This window comes from Carya illinoinensis, chromosome 13 (genome assembly GCF_018687715.1).
Source record: "Carya illinoinensis cultivar Pawnee chromosome 13, C.illinoinensisPawnee_v1, whole genome shotgun sequence".
Classification (NCBI taxonomy): domain Eukaryota; kingdom Viridiplantae; phylum Streptophyta; class Magnoliopsida; order Fagales; family Juglandaceae; genus Carya; species Carya illinoinensis.
This window is the reverse complement of record NC_056764.1, coordinates 2,485,194-2,508,239: the sequence shown is the minus strand read 5'-3', so window position 1 is coordinate 2,508,239 and position 23,046 is coordinate 2,485,194. Positions and strand designations below refer to the sequence as shown.

The following is a 23,046-nucleotide window of genomic DNA, read 5'->3' as shown; positions in this document are numbered from 1 at the left end:
CAGTCAATAATTGACAAAGAAGACAGCGTCAGGATCGGTTAGGAGTGGAGGACGAGGAGGAGATTGCGACGAATGATAGAATCAGATAGGCGAGGAATGGCCCCGCCGTCTCTGTAGCCGCTCAGGACAATTCTACACACTTCGCTTTTCTGTTTTGTCTCATAATCCTAAATTAATTTTGTTGCAGTGTCGTTTAATGATAAAACGAGGGTTTTGAATCTCTATTAATTCCTTCATTACAGGCTAACAATGTAATCCACATTCAATAAATTTTAAGACACCGTACGACACGTATATATGTACCATGAGTCAGTGTCCATCATGTTTAATATCCTAAGCATAATGGAGCCACCCACCATGACATGTCACATTCATGAAAAACATGAGGTCTTTCCTTTATTACTGGAATGAAAATGACTTCTTATGCGTGTGGAGGATACAAATACATAAGTTTAACTATAGTTAATCATGAATTCTGTTTAAATTTTCTTCAAATTCACATGATTTTATATAATTCTTATGCCGATCTAAAGTCATACTATTTAGAATATTCATAAAAACAAAATCTTCCGCTTCCCAAGAAAAATATACCTAACAAACTTGACCAACTATTCAGTCAAAGCATAAGCTTGTGAAATGTGACTGATATTCAACATGCGGCCGCGCTCATTGAATCCCAAAAATGTAATTTAATAGTACAAATTACATGGTACCGACTCCTAATTTGGAGATAAAATAACACGCCAAAAAATCAGATGACATGGCAAAATATTCCCTTCTCAAATTGATTGAGATTACAAAATGATGACGTGGCAAGAATCTAGATGGATGATGTGGATCATGATTGGTTCTAATTTTTTTTGTCGTGGATGGTCACGATCAGTTGGAGAATAAGCTGTCATGTGAGATCTGTAATGCCACCGAAGTTTACATAGTTGGTGATTAAAATCATTAGCCCAAAATCTCACTCACCCACTCAATGCCTAAAACCCCGTATCCCCATTTCCGAAAAATAAGAAAGAGGAGTTTTGCAATCTCTTGTGGGGGCTTGCTTTTTGAAAAGTTGGGCAAATTAGAGGTTTGAAAGTGTGGGTTTTTGGTGTTGGAATTAGGAAAAGGGAGAAGGGCATTCAAAGGTGGGCTCTTTCATGATTCCTTTCTCTCTTCAATTTGGTCCACAAAAAAGGCTTTTTCAGCAATGTTCTCAAGTTAATAGCTGTGAACACTGCACCAAATGAGGAGCATACCCTCGCTTTTCTACTCCTCTTTATGAGAGAGAGAAAAAGGAGAGAGAGAAGGATAAATAGTAAATATAAATAATCTATAAAGTTGGAAGGTTTTGAGCTAAACTAAGTTTGGAACTTAAAATTCATAACTTCTAGGAATAGGGATCCGGATTTTTGTAACTTCTACTGCCTCATTTCTGTTATTTTTTGGTCAGGCTGCCTCACTTTAGTGTTTCGCTGGAAAAGGAAAGGGGAAAAAGAAGAAGGCTGGGCTGTGTTTTTGAAGCAAACCTAGTGGTGCTAGAGCCCAAACCCAGGTTTTTGAACAAAAACATCAGACACACCGCATTGGAAACTGACCCCATTTTTTTTTTATTCTGAGACATTGGAAACTGACTTCAAATGGTATGAAGTCCCACCAAGTACTGGCATCTGCACCAACGAGGGCGTAGGCAGGGATCCTTTCGCAATTATATATTTGGTTTACTGTTGAAATGGGACCAATCGACGGTTTGTTTGGGTGAAACCAAGGCCCTGCTTACTGCCTAGTACTGTGCTTAGCCACCAACTAAATTACGCCGGAAGTTTTACACAGTATAAACAATTAACTTTACTCGTTTGACTTCCACGCTTTCAAGCTTGTCTGGCCCAATAAACACATGAAATAATTCCCTTTTTAAGGCCCAAAACCCGATGGCGAAGACTGAGGTTCTCTAGCAACATATATAGTAACCCCCACACACATCTCCAGACACGGTACAGGATATTGCTGAGCCTTTCTGCTTCTGCAGCCCTGTTGCTTGCTTGATAAGTCAGATGCCCTGCCATGGATGTATTATGTAGGGCCTGTTACTGTATTCAATTACTTTAGTCAAATATTTGGCCAAAATTCATGGCTTCTAACCATTGCGCCAGCTCCTAGGGCAACTAGCATTTTTCTGCCTTGGCATAATTATGGGCCACAATCGAAAGGGTTGATGAATAACGTTTAAAGTTCCTTAAGAGTAGGTTGAGAGCAAGCAAGTACCCTAAAGATTTATCTCAACCTGCACCAATAATTTTGAGCATGCATGGTGTGGTTGTTAAATTAATCATCCGTTTCTTTCTTTCATGTTCAAAATTCCCGCAGATTAAGCAACTCCTCGCAAAGGCAGCACGAGTAAAATCACAAAATGCACCACTCTCGACATGTAGAAAAGCATGACTTTTATGCGTTACGGTTTTTCAAAGGAGGCGGGTTGACAGCTAAAACATGAACATGGATCTCACCACCCACCTTAAGTAGCCCCACAACAATTTTATCAAGTACCTGTGATCTTTTAGCCTAAACCAAACTCATTACAAAAACAATATCCCAGGTTTTGAATTAGCAATTGATCTGCAAGTTACAATGCGAATTACAATGCGAATTAGGAGGCAGCTAATCCTAGTCGTATTTCCCTCTCTCTTCCTCTTCTTCTTCTTCCTATACTTCTACGTTGTCTTATTCAACGCCCGAGTGGCATCCCCTTCGATTGCCAAATCCAGACTTGCTGAAAACCCTGATCATCTGCAGCATAAACAGTTCAGTCTCTTGATTGGAATCTTAACCTGCCCGGATAAGTATGAACGCCGCCATTTCCTTCGCCTCGTCTATGGGATCCAAGCATCTCCCCTAGCCGACATAGACGTGAAGTTTGTCCTCTGCAACCTCACAAAAGCTGAGCAAAGAACATTCATAGCTCTAGAAATCCTTCGTTTCAATGACATTATCATCCTCAATTGCACCGAGAACATGAACAGCGGCAAGACCTACACTTATTTTTCTTCCCTCCCACGCATCATTTCGAGGCGTTATGACTATGTCATGAAGGCAGACGATGATGTTTTCATCAGGCTTGCACCATTGGCATTGTCCCTCGAGCCGTTGCCTAGGTTTGACATGTATTATGGATTTGTAATTCCATGCAGTAGCAAGAATCCTTTCGTGGATTACATGTCGGGGATGGGGTTTTTGTTGTCGTGGGACATTGTTGAGTGGATAGGGAATTCTAAGATCCCCGAAAACGACACCTATGGCCCTGAAGATAAATTGGTTGGGAAATGGTTGAAGATGGGAAATAAAGCAAAGAACCGATATTCTAACAAGCCGGCCATGTATGACTACCCGGGAACGAACAGCAGGTGCTCGCATGAACTTATACCAGAGACGGTAGCTGTTCATCGATTAAAAAGGTGGGATCAATGGCTGCATGTGCTTGAGTTTTTCAATGTAACCAAAGAGCTCATGAATAAGCGTTCCAAACTCTTATCATATATAAAATGACGTAATTATATATATTAATCTTGAAAATACGTTCCAAAGGTTTCTGCAGGGGCGTCGTGTCGTCTCGATCGGCGCCGTTACAAGTTCAATGACTTGACAAAAATAATATTCCTTCCACCTTTCAAATGCATGCGTTATAAGAAAGCGTATATGAATCGATCCCTTCTTTATCTGATATACATGCATTGTGCGTGCGTGTTACATGTATTTCTTCTTTGTGGCGCGCAACAGTATCAAATTTAATTAGGATTAATTATAAGCAACTTATACGCATGTTGAAGTTTCGAATTAGAGGAATATTATTTAGCTCATCTGATTCCAAATGAAGATTGTTACATGAATATAATACATGATATGGCATCTTTTATACTCCTAGTCCCACCAAACTTTGTGGGAATATATAGTCATTACGGTTATTTTACGCAAACTTTGTGGGAATATATATGTATATATATACTCATTTCTTCATGAAGAAAAGAAAATTTAATAGATTTTTATTTATTTTTTAAATAACTATGGCCCCTAAAAAAATTGTAATCTAACCTGATTTCCTTTGGTGCAATCTTGGCTTCATCCCTGTTAATGTTATACTTTTTTTTAAAAAAAAAATTAATAAAGTACTATATATATAGCATGTATAATCTCATTAATGTAACATTTTTTAATATTGCAATATTAAGGCCCCGTTTGAATAGTAAAAGTGTTTCATCTCATCTTAACATTACAATTTCTTTAAATTTTTATATAAATAATTCCATTTTTTCAAATTTTAAAATAATAATAATAATATTAAAAAAATATTTTAATAATATTTTATTTAACTTTAAATTTTTATTTCAACCCATCTCATTTCAATTCACTATCAAAATGATACCTTATAAGTTTTTGTAAGTCCCATGATCTTTTTTATTTCTTTGTTTATTCCCTTTTATCATTCCTTAAGTCTGGTGAGTTTGATCTCGTAGAATCAGTTTCTCATTGAGCGAAACAACTACGTAAGTTGCATTGCATTGCTGAAATTTATAAATGGAAAAAATAATTAGATTTGTGTAATTGTAATATTTTAATTCTGACGTGGCATGTGTGCAATCTCTAATATTTTTAGATTGGATCTATAATCTCTCTCTCTTATATATATATATATAGAGAAGAGGATATTTATCTCTTAGATTATAGTACTTAGTATTTAATAATTCTGTAAATAGTAGTGAAATTATTTTATTTAAAATATTTTATTAAATTTTAAAAAATGAGAAAGAAAAAATTAAATAAAAAATGATAAAATTAAAAAATTATTTGAACATAATTATTTCATATTATTTTTATTTTAAAATTTAAAAAAGTTGTATTAATTTTTATATCTTATTTTTAAATTTATAAAAATTATAATAATTAAGTAATAATTAGATGAAAATGTTAAAAATTTAAAATTAAAAAATATTTTATATTTAATTATACTTAAAAAAGAAATTATGAAATTTTTTGAAAAGTTTTAAGAATTTATCCTCTTAATCATTAATCGAGATTATGGACAAGAACCTATAAAATTATGATCTGATCTCCCACGAAATGCCTAAACGGCTACCGACGAGAGGGAAAAATATCAAAAGATGTTTAGAAGGAAGATGAATAAATGTGCCACGTGTAAGACTATCAACGTCTCTTTCTGAAAACCTGCTGAAGTTAAGCAGTGACGTGGACTTGCAGCCGAGGATAAAAAAAGAAAAAAACCCAAGAACTCGGAAACCGACGCTTCCGTTGTCCGTTTTCTCAAGCCATTAAACGATCCCCCCAACCACCATTCCCGACGCTCTCTCTTTCCACGTCCATCCTGCCCCTAGATCTCTCTCCGTTTCTCTCTCTTTGTGTCTGTTGCTATGGCGGTGGTCTCGGAGAGCGGGAAGAGGATCGAGGTGTCCGAACCGAAGGACCCGTCCCCTTCCGGATTGGCCGCTGACGCGGCATCTGAATCCTTATTGATCGCTCGGTCCTCTTTCTCCGCCGATACACCCGATCGTAACGACTCTTCCAATTCTTCTCCAAATCCTTACAAAGATGCCGAAGCTCAGGTACCGGATATATTTCAATTCCAAATATACATATATCTGTGTATATGCACATTTTAGTAATTGTGTGTATGGTTCTTGTGAGATAAGAAGTAACTTGGATTTTAATTTGGTTACAGAGATTGGTAGGAAAATGGAAGGAAACTATTGTTTAACTCTAGAATTGGTGTTTCTCGGAATTTTTATGGTTAAACGTGATCACTTCTAAATGCTTATACGCGACCTTTACGTAAATAGAATTAGCTCAAGTAAGCAAAACACCTCTACGTTAGTATTTAGTGAGGGCTTCGACTTGATTATAACTCTTTTACTGAAAGTTCCCCGAATTTGGTTAACAAAAAAAATTGTAAGAGTGATACCAAGTCTATTTCGTAACTTGGGAATGGCTGATTCCGGAAAGTAAAGGCTCATGTGATCTTGAGTTGAAGATTATAGGTGTCCTTAATGTAATGGCAATAACAGAAAAGGGGGGAAAATATAAGTGTGCAGTAGAACATAATTTGCTGAAAGTGCAGCAGTGTTGTACTATCTAGCAGCAAGCAGTCTACCCATCAACAGGTTAGAGCTTTTAAAAATGGCTAATATGATTTACAGAAGTGTAATCCCCTGTTGTCATTTGGTGCATGCATGAATCAATTAAGAGATGTTGTATATCTTGTACATGTTATCCATTATGATTTACAGAAGTGTAATCCCCTGTTGTCATTTGGTGCATGTATGAATCAATTAAGAGATGTTGTATGTCTTGTACATGTTATCCATTGTGCGTGTGTATTTTCCTCGAATTATGTATGTCTCGTACATTTACTGTATGGTTAAAGCTTGATTAGTGCCATACATTGTTTAATATTTGCCAAGAGAGTCAAAAGATGACTGGAACAATCTTCCATGAGGTTTACTGACTAGAATTTTTTTTTTTAAATAAGTAAGAAAAATATTTTGTAGGCATAAGGCACAAACTTTGAGGCATCCATCCTGCTAGCATAAAGGGTTTCATGTTTGGGCCCATATATGTCATGTACTCACACCATTTATCTCTTGTGCTTTTCTGTTACAGTCTCCAGCACTATTGAGGAGTGAAGAGTATCGACAGTTGTTTCGTCTTCCCCCCGATGAAGTAAGTGACTAAAGGGTTTGTTTTTGTTTTTTGTTTTCCTATTCGGAGGGAGTAATTCTTTAATGTTTCATAGTTGATGGTTTCTTTGTTGAGTAAGGTGTCCATTTGTTCTCCCTTATGAAAATACTGATGTAGGGTTATATTTTGTGCATCTTGGCTTGGAGCTTCCAATGTTTACATAAGTTAGCCTTCTTGTAATTTTTGCAAAGGTAGTCCTATCACGTTTTTATGGTTATCTTGTGGATATCCATGATATTCGAGATATTGAAACTAATTATTTATTAGTATCTGTCTTTATATATTGCTTTGGAAAATATTTCTCTCTCTTTATCCATTCATCTATCTCTCACTGTCTATCTGTCTATATTTTTCTATGTATGTATGTATACACACATACACACGCATATGTACAAGATTTTTCAAAATTTGAATGGTTTCCTTTGTTTTTATTATTTGCAAACATGCTTAACCTTGCCACTTTTCTTTTCTTTTTTATCTATAGGTCCTTGTGGAAGATTTTAATTGTGCTTTACAGGAGAACATACTTATTCAGGTTATCTTTATTTTATCTTTATAAATCAGTCTTTAATCTTATTTCACAACTTTGGTTTTGGAAAGTTGATGATTTTCTCTCCATTGTTTTTATGTCCTTATCTCATTGTTTTGGTGGACGCATCAAGTTACCATTAATTATTTTTTGGTTAGCAGTGACATATTGGTTGTGCCCACCTATTTTTCTTCTGTGTATCCATGTTAATATCGTGATGGTAGGCTTTATTGCTTAATTTTCTGCATTTTTCCTAATTTTCTGAATATATATTGGTTTCAGGGTCATATGTACCTGTTTGTTCATCATATTTGCTTTTACTCAAACATATTTGGATTTGAGACAAAGGTATGATGGAGTTCCTGATTGCCACTAATTGAATTCTGCTCCTTTCTTGTTCATTTTTGTGTTAAGATTCCAATTTACTTCCATTATCTTCTTTCCATAACTTCTTCCATATTTGGCTCCACATTTACTTGGATTTTCTTCTCATATAGTATTTCCATATTGGGTTTGGAAACGGGTGGCATTTTTTGTTGACTGTTTGACTTGCATTTTCTGCCCCTAACAACACCAAAAAAATGAATAGTGGAAGATTTATCGATAACATGAGCCTCTTTTTGACATTATTTAATGTGCTTGAAGGTCTTCAATCAATCCTCTTTAAATATTTCCTCAGCCTATTTGATGCATAAAAATATCTTAGCCTGCACGTGAGTAAGGACTTTGTCATCCTTTCCAAGGTTTCAATACCTGTGGGAGTCAACCCTGCACAAATGTTTAGCATATAGCCCCCATGTTTAAAGATTTGGTCCAAGCAGCTCCTTACTTGATTTGAACCGGTGTCTAGATCATTCTTCTTTGCATTTGTCCTTGTTTCTCCAAAATGGTTATCAGATGGAATTGGATTGAGGGGATTGTTCCCACTGAGAGTTTCTATTTTGAGGGACATAGTCAGGACTTCACTGCTACACAGGATCTTGGTGGCTGTTCAAAGTCAAGAATTGCAATTTAACGTAGATATGAGGAGTTCTGCTACTTTAGTTTCTGTTTTCCATTGTTTGGAGGCTTCTTAAGTTATCTAACATTTAATAGATAGGCATACCCTTTCTAATGTAATTTATTTATGAGATGAGTGACCATTGAGTTTTACTATCTTTTTGTTCTTATCTTGATTGTGACAATTTTGATAACTATATGCTTCAGAAAATAATCCCTTTCCATGAAGTCACTAGCGTACGAAGGGCGAAGACTGCAGGGATCTTCCCTAATGCCATAGAAATTGTTACTGGAAGCAAAAAGGTAATGCTAGATATGGACTTTCATTTCTTCCCTTTGGATTTGTAGAGATGATGTGTATAAAAATGTGGCCTGAGTTTTTTTTGGTATTATCTGTCATTTCAGTATCAGCTGCAATGTCTTAATCCAGTTATTATTTGGCAGAACTTCTTTGCATCTTTTCTGTCGCGTGATGAAGCTTTCAAGATCATACATGATGGATGGTTGAATCATAGCAATGGTGCCAAAGGAGCTACAGAACAGCAGGTGTTAAATACATCATTTTTTCTATATGTAACAGCAGGTGTCGAATGATAACTTTGTTTATTATGGTGACTAATGTCAGTTTGTGAAGTTTTTTATGGTTTTTCACCAACGAGCACACTTCTTAAAATATAATGTGTTTTGTCACCTTTTATCTCGCTAGAGAGAATATTTATAAGTGGATCATCCTTTCAATGGGGCTTCTGTGTTGTCCAATTTTCTAGATGAGCCACTCGTGCTGATTATAAAATTCCCAGCTAGATCTGAGGAGCTACTGTGATCTTTATGGCATCACTAACATAAATTTGTCTGCCTCATATGATTATTCGTTTCTTGGAGTGTCTATGTGGGCTAGATTTCAAAGCAATTTTTGTGTTAAGAGTTAGGTCATGTTATGAATAAGATGTAACACCAAAACATGGCACTAGCTTAGCTGTGACGTTATGTAGGCAATCACTTGGTACTTCTAACGTCTGAGCAGAACATGTGGCTTAATTTTTATCTGTAATTATTATTATTTTTTTTGCCTGCAATATGAACTTTATATGTGAAAAATGAGATTTCCCAACTTTATTGAAGTTCTGATTAGTAATTATTTCTTCTTTCTAAGTCCATGTGTATCCAAGTAATTTATAACATATCTGACTGTATCCTGAAATGAATGTCCACAGACTTAATTTTGTGCTTATTAAATATCGAGATTTAAGCTGTACACAGACTTAATTTTGTGCCTACTAAATAAAAGCACCCCAGTTAGTTTCACACCATTGCGTTGGCTTCTTATTCTTTGCTCTAATGTCCTAATTCTACCTCAGGAATCAGCATCTGAATCAAGCAGCCAGGAGAATGGAGGGGTTCTAACTGAAAGGGTCAAGAGATTTGAAAGCCCAGCCCATGAATCAGACTCTCCTGACAGGTATTCTCATGAGTAACAATTGTGATCCTTCATCGTGGATTGTTGTTTCTTTCTGGGGATCATTTAGGTTATACTGCATGTATGTGATTTAGGAATAAGGATCCTCCTGTATTAAATGATTCACTGCCTATCAATGTTGAAGATGAAACGGTAACAGCAACAACTTCAGAGCAGCAAGATAATGTAGGTGATGCTGAACCAGTTCTAAATGCCGAACCTTCATCTTCAGAACAGACTTTGATATGGAAGCACGAGAATATTGCTGCCCCCAAGAGTGAGTTTCTTCCTCAGTGCTAGAATGTTGCTTTGTTGTGTCGCTTGACTGATTTAAGCCTGTTTGTTTAAGTTAATAGAGTTTGATAATCATTTTTCCTTGTGTTGCTCCAGTCTGAAAATACATGCCAGCAATGCTGTTTTCACAGCATTGTTTGACTGGTTGTCAGGTACTGATAGTTTGTCGTCTTCATCTTTTTAAAACTTTCTAGACGTGTATTCTTGTCAATGTACAACCTAGTCGTCAAAGGGCGGCCTTGGGGTGAGCTATAGACTCAAAATACTGGATTCGACTTTGCATTAGGAGTTCCCTTAGATTACCTAATACTGGTTCTGATGGCTGGGTCCATATACTTGGGGGTTTTACTCCCTTGGTGTTTTTTTTTTTTTTTGGGGGGGGGGGGGGGGGGGTGTTCTACAAAAGACCTTCTCAGTGAGGTTTTATGTCATAACAAAGAAAAAAACTTCCTAGACATCTGTAAAACACATGCATTGGTGTTTGTATATTGCTTATAAGCTAAAATTTTAAAATTTTACATGACAGATAAGTTTCTGCTTATTTTTTGTATTTCTTTCTTTGATAAGTACTGTTGTTGTTAGTGTAATCATAGTTGTTATCTGTGTCATGATTATTTGAGTTGTTTTTTTGTCTTGCAGTACCAGAATTTTATACAAAGGTTGCAGAATCAAAGTTTCCGGTAGTGTTGCACTTTCTTTTTTCTTTAGGAATTATTGTGTGTTTTTCACCCTTTAAGTTCATCATCTTCACGTTTCACCACACCAATGTATTGAGTTTGATTAACTGTGGCATCAAGTGAATTTGGTTTGAAGTTAACTCCAGTTTATGTATTGCAGATAAAAGTAGAGGACTTCTTTAATATCTTTTTCACAGATGATGCTTTTAGCTTCACCGAATCATTTCATAAAAGATGCGGAGATAAAGGTAGCCTGTGCAGTATTCCTATGGAATTTTAGATTCAAATGTGCATAATTTTAGTTTCCTTTTTGAAGGATGTTTAGCAGATGTTTTTCATATTTTTTATCTTGTGATTTTTTTATGCTTTTCAGATTTTCGGAGCAGCTCTTGGTATCCTCATGACAAATATGGGCATGCCCGTGATGTGTCCTTTCAACATCCGATAAAAATATATTTTGGTATGGCCATGTGAACTGTTGTCATTGTTATGTCAGCCTGTACAATTGACATGTTCTGTAATATATTTTCAGTAGTACATTCTCTTTTCCTCAAAAAAAAAAAATGTTCTATAGATTAATTTCTTGATTTGGCAGTCTGGTGTGTTGTAACTGATATATTGTATTGCTGTTAAGGTGCAAAGTTTGGTAGCTGCCAAGAGATCCAGAAATTTCGAGTTTATAGAAACAGGTAAACTAACATTGTTTTGGTTTAATATGTAATAAAGAGCCTTGAGTTGCCAATAAAAAATAGAGAACCTTGAGTTTTTTAGGCAATTATCATACTTACCTCACTTATCAAATAAAAATTATCATACTTATCTCAGTAAGGGCTTCATTGCTATTTTTACTGTATTGCCTCGCATTTCATGAAGAAGAGGCGTAGATTTATATTTGTTCATCTTATAAATTTGATTTAGCAGCTAATTTTTTTTAAGCTGCTATCTATTGTTAATGGAGAATATTGATTTTATAAGTATTTTGATAGCTTACTATTACCAAAACTATCTTCTTTATCAATGTCATTGTCATGTTGGTGGTGGTTATTTTTTTAACTTTAGAATGAGATTGAGCCACAAGTAATGAAAATGGTGCTGAATAAGTAGAAGATTATTTTAGGAGGAAGATGAGCAAGTCATAATATAGAAAGTGCCAAGTCAAAAGGGAAGTTCTATTAGTTCTAGTACATGCGAAATATGAAATAAATGATATTCGCCTTTTTTTAAGGGCACCACATCATGCAAGTACTCATACTAAGAACTAATGACTTGATCAATTCTACAGTGCAATAATTGAAGAAACTGATGGAATTTGATGCAGTGGGATGGTTGGATAGTGAAGTTGATTATGGATAATATGGAGAAAAAGCTAGCAGTTTTATGAGTCTTCCAACTCCTTTGCAATCCAAATTTGCCTTCCTCTGTGGCTGTCTTACATACAATATAAGAAACTACTATGATAATGAAAAAGGGTTTCAATAGATTCATGGAAAATCTATAAACAGTAAAAAAAAAACACTTCGAAGAGGAAAGGTATCAAATTATGAATATTCATGAGATCCTTATTTACAAGCATGAAGATGCAAACTATAAAAAATTAACAATTGATACCAAGGAAGATGTAAGAACATAATGACCGAATAAATTTTATGAGGAATGCTTGTTGAAGCTGGAAGTGCTTTAATGTGTTCACTGGAGTACCCATTAGTAAAAGCGCATAGAGAGTGATGTTAGATCTAAAGATGAGAAAAAATATATAATGCTAGTTCTGTGTAATATGAGCTCAAGCACGATATGTGTAGTGAGGCAGTCTTACTTTGGCTAAGGTAGATATAGCGCCATATATTGATCGTAATATTGTGTCATGTATTTCTTATGCTGGCATGATTGTTCTGAGCTGCTAGTGCACCTTTGATCTTTTCTTTTTTTATTACTTGTGCATATTTGTCAGTTGTTTTATTTCCTCAATCTGTTTTTAATTTTTAATTTTTATTTATTTTTATAGTTAAAAATATTTCATCAATCTGTTTAAATCTTGAAGAAAAATTATCTGAGATAACTTTATCTAATCCAAAAGTTATGATTTTACGAAATTGTATGTTATCTTCTTGATATTCTCACTTTTATGTCTCAGTCATTTGGTCATCGAGACATCACAAGAAATCAGTGACGTGCCCTATTCAGATTATTTCCGTGTTGAGGTATAACCCATAACGTATAACTGAGCTTGTTGGACATGTGTAGTATGGATGATTCGACTTTCCTGTAATTTATATGCTGCATGCGTTTCTGAAATATCCTACACTGTGATAAATATTTTGAGGAAGATATTAAAATTGGGCTATTTAAAGATTAGAAAGGAGGTGCTCCTCATCTTTCACGCACAAGCCTTAAAGAGGTCATGATTAACACACTCATTATTGTGGTATTATTGTCCGAACTTACTACATGCCACTTATTTATTTGGTCTTAGCAAACTAAAATTCACTTTTATTTCTTCATTTTTATTCAACTTGTTATTTAAACCTTATTGTTCTGATCCATGCTTCTAACATGTGTGCATTGTATGTGATTCTATCTGGGCAGGATTTTCACCTTGTTGTATACCTTAAGCATAAAAAAATTGATCACCTTCCAATAGTTGTGGAGAAAGTCGCTAAAAGTTTTAATACAATTCCTTGCTTATTTAGCTAGGTTATCAATGTCCATATAGCCTTCTTCCATAATACTGCATTCATTTCGCAAACTGATCATGTTTTATCTAGTAAATTGGTACTGATTTTGGGTGACCTCTTGGGAAGTCCTTGTGTTGCACCCCTCGTTTACTTATAAAAAAAAAATGGTACCGATAAAAAAAACTAATCATGTCCATGTGTATCTGTATAGTCTTGTCGCTATTATTATAATATTTTTCCTCTACTAAAGATTCCGATAATAAAGTGACATTGAAAGCCTGTTCAATTTTATCTGCATCCAATATCAGGGGCTTTGGGATGTGGTGAGAGATGCTGATGGGTCGAAAGAATGCTGCATGTTGCGTATATATGTCAATGTGGCATTTTCCAAAAAAACTGTATTTAGAGGTTTGTAAAGTGCTAGTACTTTGTTTTGTTTTAGTTTGGTATCATGCATTTTATATGTATCAACAGAAAGGTTTGCACCTCCAAGTACTAATTATAAGGTGCCTCATGTTGAACATTGCTCTTTGAGGATTTCCACAGATAATGGGGGCTCCTTTTAGTCATTGCTTACATGATTCAGCATCCGCCATTATATTTCTGCCAAATTATAATTTACCTTAACTAATTTAGACAATAAGAAGTCAAGTAGTTATCAGGGTAAAATAATACAGGTGGGGTGGGCTAAAATTAGTTGATGTGGCTGCTTGCCTCATAAATCTAATGTTGCAATGCGGAGAATTTTATATTGTTCTATTATCAAAGAATCTTGATTGAGTCAAGATTTTACATTCCACAACTCAAATGGGACAAATTTTGGTGATTTCAATTAGGAGGTACGTTGGTTGGCTTTTATTGTCATACCAAATGTGTGCTTATGGTGGCGTTAAATATTTCCACTAAATAGATAAATGACATAAGATAAATTTGATGGACCGAGTGATTTTCTATCAATTGAATTGCAAAATAGAGATGTTTCTAGACTTCCTGCTTTAATAGTGTCCTGAAGCTTGGATGAACAAACTTTTTTCATAGAACAAACACAAAGCAGTTTTAACTTTTATAGCACGATTCCTATCTAATGCAGGAATGGTTTACTGCTTTTGGTAGGCATCCCTAGATTTGGCATACATAGGATTCTAGGATTTTAAGAAATACTACTTTGTAGTTGAAATTGGTACCCTTTATGGAGGGAAAAAAAAAATATATAGTGTCTTGAAAATAGAACTCTCTTATGTCAAGTGAAAAGTTAAAACTCAAGAACAGAAGACACGTCCCTCTCAGTAAAGGTAAAAAAGTTGTTTCAAGTATAACGATGTTTACATCATGGTATGCAGAGATATCTTGAATTCCTGGTGCATGTGCTGGATGAGCCTGAGGAATGCTTTAGGCATTTGAGTGTCGTCTGTCTTAGATTTCTCCTACTGATATACCTCATTTGGTACAAGTAGAATGCTTTTATGTTTTTCTTAAATTTTCAGATTTTTGAAATTGTGCTTGCCAAAATACTCTTGCTCTCTTCTTCATGTATCTGTGTGTATTTTTCTTTTTTCTTGTGCTTTCAATTTATTTGTGCCAAGGGTCTAAAAAATAGTGTCTTGATTGAAGTGTTACATTGAAATATGGACTTGATTTGATTCAAGATGGGTGTATGTCGTCACAGGAAAAATAGTGCAGTCTACTGTTGAAGAATGTCGAGAGGCGTACTCAACCTGGATAAGCATGGTATTGTTTTTCTGTTTGGTGTACATGGTTATTGATTTTGCGTTCTGTAAGTGCTGTAATGCCCATTTAAGAATTTATATAATTATTACTCTTTCAGGCACATGAATTTTTGAAGCAGAAGAATCTTGTAAACAAAGAAGGTTGTGCTGTTGTGGATAGTTATATGTCAGTAGTTTTTCCAATGCATGATATTTTATGCTTTGGCTGTTGCAGATGATTACTTAATGTTAACTAATCATATGATTCTTTTTAATGGAGTAGAGGGAGGTATTGCTGATAGCATGATTCAGAATGGTGAAGGTCACTTCAAGGGTGAAGTGAGGACAGGAGCATCTTCTGAAAGGTCATTTGAGTCAAGTGAACATATGAGAATGCAGCAGATATCTGAACCCACGGTTGCAAACCAGCAAGTTGGAAATCTCTTGCAAGGAAATTTCGTTGATGCTACATCCCTGGCCTCTTGGCTAAGAGAATTTATACTGAAGTTAGGATCCTTGAAAAGCCAAAACCATATTTCAGTACTTGCGGTCATCATTTTTGCTGTAGTTTTCTTGATGCAGGTATGTACTTTTCAACCAGCTTGTTAAATTTTTGCTATTCACTTAATGAATTTAATTGAGCATTTACTCTATGGCATAAATACTAGTTAATTTTCTATAACATTTATTAAATAACCATACACCCATTTACAAAATTATAAGCCAAGGATAAAATGATAAAAATTGCTACTCCATAAGACAGGTTCACAGTTTGTTCTGTTTTATTCCCTGCAGTTGAGCATTCTTGTGCTATTAGCTAGGCCCCAACACATTCATGTGAACCCCCAAGCTGACTACATGAATAGCATGGGCGGTGGAGTGGGTGGAAGATCCTCTGAAGCAATGGCTTGGATGGAAAAGCGAATTCACCACCTTAAAGATGAGATGTACATGGTCGAGTCCCGGCTTGAGAGGATGCGACATGAGCATGCACTACTGAAAGCAGAACTGAAAGACCTTGAGCACCGTAGTAAGCAAAGATAGTCCTTTGTATATCCTTATCAGGGTAAATTTAATTTTCCTTCTCTTATTTTGTAACTTTAAAAAAAAAAATGTACTAGTTTCTTTGTTACTACAAGTGATATCATCGGGATAAAAGCGATATGCAGATTGAGCCAATGACTAAAGATCCACCTGTACTAATACATTCTTATACGTTAATCTACTTTTGAGGGGAGCTTCCACAAATGCTAATGTGAATGCCTTGATCCATGGAATGCAACACGGTTTAAAGCAAAGCAGCAACTTCAGTCTGCGTCGTAGAACAGCTTGATGACTTTTCAGTTTCGATGCACTACATATATATCTCTAGCAAAACAATCATGTCATTTTTTCCCCTTTCTCAGCAAAACTGGATAGGAATGAAGGAGATTTCAGCACTTTCTATCTAGTTGTGATCATAGATTGACTCGTATTCATAGGCATTCTTTCAAGATACATCAAGTCATAAACAAGAAGACTGAAACCCCTCCGAGGATAGGATAATAAGCATGATCAGTCTTTTTATAGGTGCAACTGCAACCAACTCAATAACAAGAGGGTAAGGTACACCCAAAACTTACTTTACCGTCTGCTCCACCTCTTATAGTTTTGACATGGAGCCAAATTAAGAACCTGTGGCCCAGAACACATCAAAAGAGTGCACATGTTAAAGAAGGTAGCCTTCCGGGATATCTCCCAATGCTTATTATTATTTGCAGAAGACCACCGACCTTTGAAACCAACAAAAATTTTCCCATGCAGACGGCTTTTACTAGGAACCCTTTTGCATTGAAATGTCAAGCATAAGTGCTTTAAGATTCTGATAACGATGGGACTAAAAACTAGTGGTGGGGTGGCTTGTTTAGGTAAAAAAAATAGGGAAAAAGAGGCGCTGCAGTCTCTCTTTAGGAGGACGAGTTTGTATCATGATTTGACTAAAAAAACGATCGTAACCTTGGTTGTGGCATGTTCCACGTTGTTTTTGGTTTGAGTAAAAGGAGGAATTGTCGTTGGCTGATCCTACTTAAGCTTCTCAATCGATGATGGTTCAACGTTGAAGTATACAAGAGTATCAATTCTGGGCAATCAATTAAAGTTGCGGCGCAGCACACGCGTCGTAATTGCTTCGACCGTCCACTTCTTCAAGCTCTTCTCTTGATTTTTTATTTTTTATTTTTCCCTTTTTATTGGATGAAATCTCTTTTTGTTCACAGACCTATTTGGAAAAGACAAAAGAGCGTTTTTTTATTTGCAAAGCAGGACAAAATAACTTTTTTTTTTTCCAACAAAGTCTACTTCTATTAAGAGAAAATCCACGTTACAAAATAACTTGTTTTGACATGTTTATGATTACGAAAATTCGGGTACTGTATCTTTGGAGAAAAGCTTATCCTACGGATTGGGTGCCCATCAATGTCATTAATTATTACCCTTTCCCAAATCAATAAGAAAGTAACTCGGTAAACCTGTGGGGGCTTCATCAACAAGCTAATTAGGTTTGGATGTCAAGAATATTTCAGATGGTATTAATGAAATAGCAGTGATTAATTTATGAATAGTAATGAATTGTTTATAAATAATAGCGAGGTAGTCTAAATTCTCAAACATAATTCTAATATTTCAGAATACTTATAAATAATAATGAAATAAATTATAAATAATAATAAAATTATTCGAATTAAAATATTTTATTAAATTTTGAAAAAAAAAGAAAAAGTTAAATAAATATTTTATTGCAGGAGTCAAAACAGAGATTATGGTACTTTTTCTTTGGCCTTGAAAAAATAGCACTCGCTAGAGGATATGGCTCTCTCTCTCTCTCCAAATATATCATGTGTGGAGGAGGTTCACGTTATTCCACTGACACGAATGATCGATCATCACCTACTCATTGGAATCGAAAGTACTGTGTAGGCATATATTACCATAAGATCGAATGGATAATGATGAGTGGATAAATAAATAATTAATAGGTGGGAACCAAGCAAGGCCTCCCTCGGCTCACCACAGAAGTAAATGGAACCCAATCCATCAGTTTATTTTGGAAATAACTTTCTCATTTATACGAAGACATATATGCACGCAATTATATATATATATATATATATATATATAATATTATGTTCCGTTTTAATGTGATGAGAGAGTCTGAGACCGTTTTATAGGATATGATATTTTTATTGCTTTTTAACATTTGGGAGTTAGAATATCGATCTAGATGATGATGTTGTCGTGCAAATTGTTGGTCGATATTGTATCGTTGGAATTTGCCTTCCAAAGATATATATTACTGTTCATCACATTTTCCACATTGGAGGATGATCGAGCATGCATATATGCATGTTTTCTTTTGCATTCTTTTGGCTACAATCCATTGATCTTTGCTAGTACACGCTTGTATGTTCGATCCTTTTCATCAATATCATCTATTAATGTCTAACATATATTAATGTGATCAGCATCGATCCCTAATTGGCTTAGAATAAGCTAGCTAGTGATGGTCTCTATTATCTAGATCAAGCCTAATCCTTTGTTGATACGCAAAAATCTAGCTAGGCATTGATCATCTAGCATGCATGCAGTGCTGGAAGATCGTGACAGAACAAAAAACAAAAGAAAAAGAGTAAAACATGTACCCTTATCTCATTGAAACCCACAAGCTGCTAGCTCGGAAAGAAAAAAGAAGAGAAAATCCTCACGTTTAATTTATGAAAAAAATCAATAATAATGTAAAGATCGATATTATTTTGATGAGCAAGTCGAGATTTTTTTTTAGATGTGCTACAATTAACCGGGCCCTACATAGGTTACAGTACTAACATTAATTAAGATCGATGGCCATATCAAATAATGACATAAATCACTAATTAATTTATGAAAACGAGGAAAGTTATCCATCGATGACTTGTAAAAATCTGGAAGACATGATGAAGGGAAAGAAAATATAACGCTAACTAATTAAATTGATAAATTCCGACGCGTGAAATTATATCATGTTCCCCTTCTAAAATATTAAACGCGTCTCAATTTGGGAGGGATCAGCTACAGAAGCAAGCTATGTACGTGAGAGGCCGTACCCTATTGATTGAGACATCTGGAAATACAGAGCGTTGCAATTGGTACAGTATCTCACCTTAATGCTTCATGTCTTACTATTGGATCGATCCAAGTACTGGTAGTTACATTTTAATATAATTTGCATGCATGAATAATATTGTCAAACATACACAGATATATATTATCACATCCTCGTATATTTCCTTAGGATGCTACCAGCTGCAGACCTCAGACGGGGTTGACCCCTTCCTGCACCCAGCATGGGGTGCGGGGTTGTCTCTCAAAATTCAGCCTTGCACCTTAGGGCTGGGTGCCCCGTCTGCGTGCCAGGGCCAGGGGTGGATTGGCCCCTTGGTCCATCCGTCAATCCCCCACCACCCATTGCCAACCCATGGCAAAAAATAATCAGAAAAAAAAAAAAATAAATAAAAAAATCACAAATACATCCACAACAAATTGCAAAACAACAAAAAAATTCAAAATAATGTATATATCATATGATAGAGAAATACCTTGAAAGAGAGAGATAAATAGCTTTGGGGGGGATTGAGAGCAGTGAGAGGCGAGAGCAGCCACACAAAGGGTTAGGTTTATAACAGCCACACAAAGGGTTAGGTTTAATTATAATCTAACCCTAAACAATGTTGTTTATTATGTATTATTTAAAAATGAAACCTAAGCTAAAACCACGATTTCATTTTATTAATGGATTTTTTTAAAAATATATATGTATATATAATTATAAATAATAGTGAGCAAAGCCGCGGGGGTATTATGTGGGTGGGCCTAGGCCTACCTGCCCCCGCTACATCAAGGGGTGCGGGCGGGGCACCCGGCTGCCCACTTCTAAATTATTATTTCCTTTGCATTCATTTCTACCAATTTGCCAGTAGGAATCCGATGTGTCTGGATCAATGAAGTTGCTGGCTAAACAAAGATCATTGTTATCTTTTTTGGATTGCACTATAGCTATCGAGAATTGCACTCGATAAATTCTCCCGATAAGTGTATTTAATTTTTTTTAATGTATTTTTTAATCATCCTAAACATTTAAAAAATAACAATATTATTAAAAAATATTTAATTTCTTATTCGCAAAGTTTAAAAATAAAAAAAAAAAAAAAAAAAAAAAAAAAAAAAAAAAAAAAAAAGGGTATCGAGCTAGACCCGCTATCAAGACACTTAGCATTAATTCCCTTAGACTTTCACCCAAGATTCTATAAGCACAGATATTAAGAAATGCATGCACATAGACGAAACTATGCTTAGCTATTGTAGTTATATATAATATTATTTGTTACGGTGGCTAAGTATTAGATTTATATTTAGATAATTGTGTATCAACGTACGTACGTACTAGTGTCACATGATCACGAGATTGATAAGTGAAGTGGGATCCTTTAAAATTCAGAATAAGAGAAAAATAGACCCAAAAGTGAATTTTCTAACATGATTAATATTTAAATATATATATATATATAATAAATTCGAAAATATATCAATAAATACAGTATAATTCATTTCATCTGTACATTTCTCTCCTATTCTAATCCGAGTTTGGAACAATATTAATTCTAGAGGATTATAATCCACTAAATAGATAAGTAATACTATTCCTCTTTTTGATATTAGGGAATTTGAGAGGGTCGAAACAGAATCTCTCTTATGGAAGCTAGATCTCATGCAGCTATCAGAGTCACATGTTCTTAACATAAATACTAGTATTCCAAGTAAATTAAAAAAGAAAAAGAAAAAAGTGAACCGACCTGTGGACCATTCAACCTTACCACACAAACGGCAACAACAGATCATTTTCTATTGGAGATTTGAAAAAATGGAGAAATATGTATCAGATATGTAATGGGTATTTTGGCTTTAGGATAATGTCAGCATTGAGAGTAAGAAGATTCTGATAATGATGGGGATAGAAGAAGAATGAAAAGTGGGGTTGTTTGAGAGGACGTCCAGCAAATTAAAACGCTGCTTTCTTTTGTTTTCTAATAAAATTCTCTACGGCTTTTTGATATATATAGAGCGGCTGTGCCATATGGCATGTTCCACATTGTTCTTAATTATTTTGTGCAGAAGACTGTTGAATTTATTGAATGGTTTTTTTTTTTATGAAATAATTTAGAAGATATTTTATAAAATTAAATTTATAAATTAATATTAATTAATGTGATATATTGTATTATAAGATTATATTTATTATAAAATATATCTAACGTATTACTAAGTTTATTTTTTATAAATTATCTTTGTGGCTACAAATTTTTTTTATATAAAGAAATGATATTTGCAGTCATATGTAGTACAAGTTTCGTAAATTTTATTTAAAAAAATAAGTAAATTTAGAACTTGCATAAAAAAATTATTTTTTTAATAAAAACTATTTTTTTTCTAAGAGAGTATAAGATTTATATATATTAAGACTGTATTTAATATTATTCTTTTTTATATTATTTTTATTTTTTATTTTTTTGGTTCTGGGTGTTTTTTAACCTCCATTTATTATGAAAAATTCTATTTAACATCCTCACACACTATACACCATATTTTTATTTTATTTTACAAAATATTTGGTATAAATATAATGAGTAAAAGAATTCAATTAATTTAAGAATAATAAATAAAAAAATTTAAAAAAATAAAAATAGAAAAGTGTGTTGTGTGATGAGTAGCGAAATTCATTTATTATATGTAGTATAATATTAGGGTGCCCTCCAAATATACTCCCTATTGCATTTTAATATTTTTATTTTTTTTAATATTAAAAGAAATACACATAAACTTATTAGTGAATTTTTTTTTAAACATTTAAGAAAATAAAATATACTAAAAAAACACTTTTGAAAATCACAAATGAAGGCACCCATTGTCCAAAAATCTTCATGTACTTGGTTTCCATTTTCAGCATTTCCTTTTAACTTCAAAGTCACTCGCCGCGGAGATCAGATTCAGCGCTATAGCTAACGCGTCGTACGTACTCGATCTCTCATACCGTCCATAGTGCTATGATATCCCCTTGCTCTCAACCATTTTTTCAGCTTTTCTCCCTCTTACTTTTCCAGCTTCGCTTTCTCTTTCCCTTTTTTTTTTTTCTTTTTTTAATTTTATTTTATAAATGGTTATAAAAAAAAAAAATGATCTGACCACTCATGCTTTGTTTTGATGAGGAATTATGATGTACATTCAAGACTTGATGAGTTAAATAAAATTTAAAAATTTAAAAATAAATAAGACTGAAATTTAATTAATAGAGATGGAATCTGATATACATGAAGTTCAAATATACAGGTTGTAAACATTTCCATTGTTGTTCCTTATGCCTTTTCTCTCTCTCTTTTATTATTGGCTTTCTTAATAAGACTCACAAAATACTTTTATTCATAAGAATAGGTCAATTCAAAGTATCTAAACAGTGCATTCCCCCTTCCCCCCACCCAAAAAACAAGAGCATAATATATACATATAATGTGTTATATAATGATGCACATGAGTTTGACATGCATCAAACGTGACTGTCACGGCCAGTTCATTACTTGGCGTGTTATGCATGCAATTAAAACAAGTACATATGGGGGGAAGTCTTTAAACTTGATTTTGATGGATCACCACCCTACACGACCACCGTCTAACTTCATTGAGTCAAAACAGCTACTTTGAGTTCAAAAAACATACCACCCTACACGACCACCGTCTAACTTATAAATTGAGCCAAAACAGCTACTTTGAGTTCATGTTCATTTACTCCACTATTCCAATCATTCACAATACTTTAATTTTTCAAATTATTTTTGTAATGCCTAAATATTTCTAATAAAATGTATTCTTTTATAAAAATAATGATCAGCATAAACTACTTATAGTTTTGGGAATCGAA

At 34.4% G+C, this 23,046-nt stretch overlaps 2 protein-coding genes across 4 annotated transcripts; both read left to right on the top strand.

Moving 5' to 3' along the window:
• Window positions 1-2,544: 2,544 nt before the first annotated feature.
• On the top strand, window positions 2,545-3,543 carry LOC122292643 (beta-1,3-galactosyltransferase sqv-2-like). The gene has a single exon (XM_043101093.1). The coding sequence runs from the start codon at window positions 2,617-2,619 to the stop codon at window positions 3,529-3,531; it is 915 nt and encodes a 304-aa protein (XP_042957027.1). The 5' UTR covers window positions 2,545-2,616; the 3' UTR covers window positions 3,532-3,543.
• Window positions 3,544-5,254: 1,711 nt separating this feature from the next.
• LOC122292040 (protein VASCULAR ASSOCIATED DEATH 1, chloroplastic-like) lies at window positions 5,255-16,313 on the top strand. 3 transcript variants are annotated; one of them, XM_043100210.1, is made up of 18 exons: window positions 5,257-5,600; window positions 6,655-6,714; window positions 7,217-7,267; window positions 7,544-7,609; window positions 8,468-8,563; window positions 8,666-8,806; window positions 9,619-9,719; window positions 9,812-9,993; window positions 10,650-10,690; window positions 10,848-10,935; window positions 11,061-11,147; window positions 11,322-11,376; window positions 12,819-12,885; window positions 13,668-13,767; window positions 15,026-15,087; window positions 15,185-15,227; window positions 15,349-15,647; window positions 15,861-16,313. In XM_043100210.1, exons 1-18 carry the CDS (start codon window positions 5,409-5,411, stop codon window positions 16,107-16,109), a joined length of 1,980 nt encoding a protein of 659 aa, XP_042956144.1. In that variant the 5' UTR covers window positions 5,257-5,408; the 3' UTR covers window positions 16,110-16,313. The 3 variants fall into 3 exon arrangements, with proteins under 3 accessions (XP_042956146.1, XP_042956144.1, XP_042956145.1); XM_043100211.1 differs by having other exon boundaries at window positions 5,258-5,600; window positions 8,705-8,806; XM_043100212.1 differs by lacking the exon at window positions 15,861-16,313 and having other exon boundaries at window positions 5,255-5,600; window positions 15,185-15,252; window positions 15,349-15,500.
• Window positions 16,314-23,046: the final 6,733 nt, after the last annotated feature.